Raw genomic sequence first — 6,000 nt, 5'->3', positions numbered from 1 at the left:
CCCTAAATGTCTCCCCAGTCTTCTCTCATGGGACCATCTTGTGTTCTCAAAGTGCAAAAATAAAACATTCCCTGAACTTTTGACATAGAAGATAAGTTTAAATGTGTATTTACCAGATTCCTTGTAGAAAATATACCTGACATGATTTTATTTGTAGTCTGTTGGCTCCGACATGAAACTATAAAACACTTCATCCACTCTGATCTGACGCTGCACAGTAAGAGCAGCTTATGTGACGTTGTGATTTCCAAACCTGTAATAATCCTCTAAAATAATCTCACACAAAACGAGTGTGGAAACAGATCCTCGGTTCACTTCCAGCCAGCTCCGGGAAAGCAGCGAGCGAGGTGGGGCAACAGCAGGTCCCTGATCGCTCACAGGAGGGCAGCCTCACCCAGAGAGAGGACAGGGAGAGGGAGAGGGAGAGGGAGGTGGAGGAAGAGTGTGAGAGAGAAATAGAGAGGGTGTATTCCCTGAAACATAAACTGCCAGCGAGCTCTGACTCGGCACAACTGTTGGCCTCGCTCTGCTTTGCTTGGGGTGGTGACAAATGAAATAAATGAAGTGTGCCAGACCTCATGAGAGGGATTTAACAGCTCAGAGTTTCAGAGACACGCTGCATGCAGAGGGGGGGGGGGGGGGGGTACATGTGAGGATGATAGCAGGACAGATTGCATAGAATTAACAGTTAAATATCTTCCAGGAGTTTTTAGCTTCGAGGTGCAGCGGTGTACTCCTGCACTCTGCATGCTGCAGCCCATGTAGGACCCTCTCTCTCTCTCTGCTACTTTACGGCCTGGTCGAGTGTCTGCGATGACTGTGAAATTTACAAGTCTTATAAATTAAAGCCGAGGCAGTGTCGGGGGAAGACGACGGCGTGCATGTGTGCAGCTGAACTGAGTGTGTTCTGGCGAGTGTTAGCAGCATGCTAGGCTACCGTGGGTGAGCTCTACAGCGCAGCCAGCTGTTTGCAGGGCGTCACGAGTCCGGTACTCCGCTCCCAGCTCACCCGCTGAGGGGATGCAGGTCCACCTTCACCTTCTCTCCGCTGCTCAGCATCCCCACGGTGGGGTAGAGGCCCCCGGGAGGAACCACCATCTCCCTGCGGCCCATCAGCTTCCCGTTCCTCGTGAAGAACACCTGCAGAACCACAGGGGGGCGACAGTGAGTGAAAAACACACAAATGTTGGACACAGTTTGGGTTTAAGGACGCAAATCGCTGGCATATAATTTGGGAGTGTCCAGTGGTAAGACCTTTCTGGACAGAGTTACTAAAAAACATATTCTACACTGATCTGACCTGAATTTTCCACATTATTTTTTAAAGAAAACTGATTTTCAGGCATCCTGATGGACATATGTTTCGTATATTAATATGCACTTAAACAAAAGAGCTCATAAGGTGCTGGTTATCTCCTGAACCACCTGACATGACATGGATAGATACAGTAAATGATATTTATGTTATGAAAAACATTACTTTTTTCTTTTTTTCTTCAGGCCTGCGCCGCCTGCTGCAGTCTGAGGAGAGAGGCTCCACAGATTTTATAACTGAACTATAGAAGGATGCACACTTCCTCTGACTTTGTGAAAATCTGATGCTACGTTCTGTGATCATATTTGGCAGCGAAATCTGATTCGACTGGTTGACTTAGTCAGGATGACAGCTCTAGTCCCAGTCTACTGGCAGATATCTCTGTGGCTGATATATTTAAAACTCACACCAAAAATAATCTAGATAGACAAACAACACTTCAGGTAAGAGGAAAAATATGGATTTCTGATTTTAGGGTGAACTATCCCTTTAAGTGTATGCTATGTTTAGAGTATTTTCACTGCTTTACCTTACTGTCAGACATCCTTTTCTGATGGGAAACTGCAGTGACATAAACCAAAAATCGCTCTGTCCAAACCAACCATACTCCACAGGCAAGATGGGTAATTTTCATGAGCAGTTTGAGTCATTTTTTGAAAAAAAAAAAAGTAAAAATTCTCTGATTTCGGTTTCTTAAATGTGAACATCTTCTGGTTTCTTCGCTCTGAATATTTTTGGGTTGTGGGAAAAATTTCAGGATGTAACCCTGGGCTTTTCTGACATTTTAAAGGCAAACAACTATTTATCGAGAAAATAATCAGTGAATATAATTATTAGTTGTAGCCCTAAAGGATACAAGTTTTAGTTTAGTGAGCTCGGTTTGGGAACCACTGGCTTAGCTTATGTTGTCCTCCTCCAAACTGAGGGTGCGCCGACCACCATCTACTGTACCCCACCTCAAAAAAATCCATCCAACATATCCCTTAAAATTTTGGACCAACTGAGTCAAATAGAGCAGGGGCAGATTTTGTGGAGGTACTGAATTAATGACCCCGTAATGCTGTTTTACTCTTGCAAATCTCATTTACACACACACGCCTTTCAGTGCAAATCCACTGATGGAGCATTGGAACAATTAGTCATGAAAGAAAAGTCTTTTCATAATGACTGATACGAGTACGAACTTCATTTGAGAGCGCTCAGTGTGCCGGTTGTAAACAGGAATTATGTGCAGTTAGGAAATATCGTTAAACAAACAGGTGGCAGAGTAATGTCTGTCTTCTTTAGGGGAAAAAAGAGTCAGTGTTTACAGTACATGTCTCTACTAAATCAGCGTGGTGATCAAACATTATCCAGCTGTTCTCAAAAGAACATCAACAAGCTTTTCAATGCTAATACTGACGGCTTCTTTCCAAGTCTGAGAGCAAATACCGACACACTAAAACAACAAGTCAAGTACTGTGGAGTGTGTGTCTTCGATAAATCAGGCTGAGTCACATATCAAACATTTACTGTACCACCCACTCGAAAAAAAGAAAGGCTTAACCGCTATTCAATTACAGATGAAGGGTGAGTGAAACTGCAACAGGCTTCATTGGTTCGAGCACCAACGGCCCCCGACGCCGGCACGCACGTGCAGCCGTGCCCGCAGAGACCTCTGCAGCGTCGAGGAGCGGTGCATTCTGGGTAAAGTGTCCTGCTGAACAAATATTGACAAATCCCTGGATTACAACTCGGCCTGTTCTCTTCTCACCCACTTGGGTTTCAGTTCTGCGTGCGCCCAAACCCGCTCAGTGACCCCCGCGGCCTCGACTTGCACAACCGTGTGGGCAAGTTGGCCCAGCGGCTACGAGTCGAGGCAAAGTGAAAACCGCAGTAATTAAAACAATAACAAACAAACAACAGTTGGAACATGCAGCAGTTGGATGATTCGAGTGTTAGGTGACTCGCTGGATGGACGGCACGTATAAGGCGTGGTGAGATGGACTGAAACATAAAGGTCACGGTGACGCTTCCCACAGGAGCAGAGCCTTCTGCTCTTTTAAAGGGACAGTTCACCCCAAAAATCAAAATACATATTTTTCCTCTGTTCTGTACTGTTATTTATCCATCTAGATGATTTTGGTCTAAGTTGCAGAGTTTTTGCAATATCGGCTGTAAAGATGTCACCTTTTCTCCAATATAATCAGACTAAATGTCACTCGGCTTGCGGTGCTAAAAGCATAAAAAAAAAATACATCTGAAAAACCGAACATCAATGTCTCTTTCCAGGAATCATGATTCAGTTACTCAAGATAATCCACAGTATTAGATGCAAAAGGCATTTTTATGGAATTAATTCATAAGAAATACAGGTGTCTAAGGCCTTGTCTACACAGATACAGATATTCTTGAAAACATTTTCAATCCTGTCCACCCGACTTTCGTTTTAAAATCTTTGCACACGTATGTTGGATCATTAGGTGGCGCTACTCTATATCATCAAATTTGTCAAATACCAGAGAAGAGGATTATAATCACCTTTATTTATTTACCGATTAATCTGTCGATTATTTTCTTTATTATCGATTAGTTGTTTGGTCTAGAAAATGGTGAAAAATGTTGATCACTGTTTCTCAAAGTCCTAGATGACGTCTTCAAATGTCTTGTTTTGTCCACAGCCCGAAAATACTCAGTTTACTGTCATCGGGGACTACAGAAACCAGACAATGTTAGCATCCAAGAAGCTGGAATTTTTTTAACTTTACTTTAAAATTAATCAATAATTATGAGTCGTAAGAAATCATTAATAATGTTTTGGAGATGTTTAAACGGTTAAATTGAGCAAAATGTCAGTGGAGTTTGGCAGGCAGTGAAACAGGCAGTCACTGAACTATTTTCAGAGCAGTGGGCTTCTGTTTTCAGGATAACAGGCTGAACTTTACACTGATAGACAACTGACCGTTATAATCAGCTGATCAGCTTGCAGTGGAGGACTCGTCCTCGCTTTATATTGTCAAAATATAATGTTCCACTCGTCTCTCGCTCTCCTGTTCAACGTCCCGCATCCCTCTCCCTCTCTGATGACAAGTCATGGACATTTTTTGATTTAGTACAGCAAATATATTACGTATTTCTCATTTAAAATTTAAAAAAGAGAGAAAAAAGAAAGAAAAACATCATTTAGAAACAAAACCCTGGGAACCTTCAGAGAAGACAGCGTCCTTTGGCTTCACAGATCTTCATAGTGAGTCTCAGCTCTGTGTTTAACTGTCCAGCCTACAACTGTTTGGTTTACTCTCACCTCTCTCACAGCAGGGAATGCAATGGAGCATTTAGCAGCTAAAGAGCAAAGTGAGAGTAAATATTGTTGCATTCATCAGATGGATACATTAACACGACTCCAAATGACTGCTAATGTTGCTCTGTGGGCTGGAAGTGTTTTAATTGTTTGCTTTTAAGCTCAAACAAAAATTAAATGAATGTTATGTCAGTGTTGTGTTGACAGTTTGTTACGCTGCCCCCAAGTGGCCAAAGAAAATCAATGAATGCAGGTTTCCATTATGTCCGGATTAAGTCATAAAATGCTAATGAATCTAAAACATGGATAGTTTACATATGTGGGGCAATTGTTAACACAGCTGTGTTGTGTTTACGAGTGTTGCTCACCGTGACCTTCCTGCCCTCCTGTCCCTGTTCCGCTTCTTCTCCATCTTCCTCCTCCTCCTCCTCTTCGTCGTTGAGGTACAGAACGTTCTGGACGCCTGCGTGACCCGGACGTACCTCCAGCCGATCCCAGTCGTCGATGTCACCTGAGGACAAAGCAGAGCTCGGCGTGTTTGAGACGAGGCGTTCGTGTGCAGAGCGGAGCAGTTGCTGCTCTGTCACAGGCTTACTCACTGATAAAGTACCACAGGGAAACACAGTGCAGAGAAGAAAGAGCGAAACATGACAATTAACGCCACAACCTGACACGTTTTGTTTTGTGATAAGGTTAGATGGCATTAACTGCTGTTTTATACCATCTTTAAGTCTGAATATTACAGTGCATCCAAATTGTTATCACAGGTTTGGTAACTTGAAACAGATGCACTGAAACCACCTGAGAGCAGGAAAGCCTATATTTGTCTCTCATGGAAAGAGGGAGGAGGGGCAAGAACTTCCCCTGTAAGTGACTGCTCAGCTCTCCATGCGGGGGATCTTGATTTGCATCCAGTTTCTTTCCCACAGGCATCACAATGAGCTCCGTTAAGACGAAACGCTGCCGCAACCTCCTCGTGCTAAACCACGATAAGCACGTTTAAGAGGGAAACCTCCCACGGACACGCAAACCACTTTAATGAGTGACGGTGTGATGGCAGCGCCTGAGCCCTGAGCCCTCACCTTCTCCATCCAGGATGTAGTCTCGTGGGAACATGATGCCGCAGCCCATGATGTCACCTTTGAAGCAGCGAGGACCAAAAGCATCACCAACCCCGCTGCCGTGAAAGATCTTGCCGTCATCTGTCAGAGAGGAGGAGTGAGAAACAAACATTAAATCCTGCAGCTACTAGCAGACTCATGATTTAACTTTGCATTTGTCCGTTGACCTGTGAGCTGCAGTGTTTCTGCAGAGTTCATCAAGTTACACTGTGTAAAATGTAAATAAGTACAGAATGCAATGATTTACAAATACTTGTCGACTTGTATTCAATTGAATACAGTAT

The 6,000-nt window shown here is 43.6% G+C and overlaps 1 protein-coding gene across 1 annotated transcript in view; it reads right to left on the bottom strand.

The window, feature by feature from the left end:
- Nucleotides 1–638: 638 nt before the first annotated feature.
- Nucleotides 639–6,000, bottom strand: part of spryd3 (SPRY domain containing 3) — an 80,259-nt gene continuing 74,897 nt past the window's right edge. The window contains exons 9-11 of the mRNA XM_084720309.1: nt 5,678–5,797; nt 4,964–5,106; nt 639–1,140 (exon numbers count right to left, since the gene is read on the bottom strand). Coding sequence (XP_084576435.1) covers nt 1,006–1,140; nt 4,964–5,106; nt 5,678–5,797 — 398 coding nt within the window. The 3' untranslated portion in view covers nt 639–1,005. The remainder of the gene's footprint in view (nt 1,141–4,963; nt 5,107–5,677; nt 5,798–6,000) is intronic.

The sequence above is a fragment of the Lutjanus erythropterus genome, chromosome 6, assembly GCF_056507025.1.
Source record: "Lutjanus erythropterus isolate fLutEry1 chromosome 6, fLutEry1.hap2, whole genome shotgun sequence".
In the NCBI taxonomy this organism is placed as follows: domain Eukaryota; kingdom Metazoa; phylum Chordata; class Actinopteri; order Lutjaniformes; family Lutjanidae; genus Lutjanus; species Lutjanus erythropterus.
Note: the sequence above shows the minus strand (reverse complement) of the source record. Positions and strands in the feature narration are given on the sequence as shown.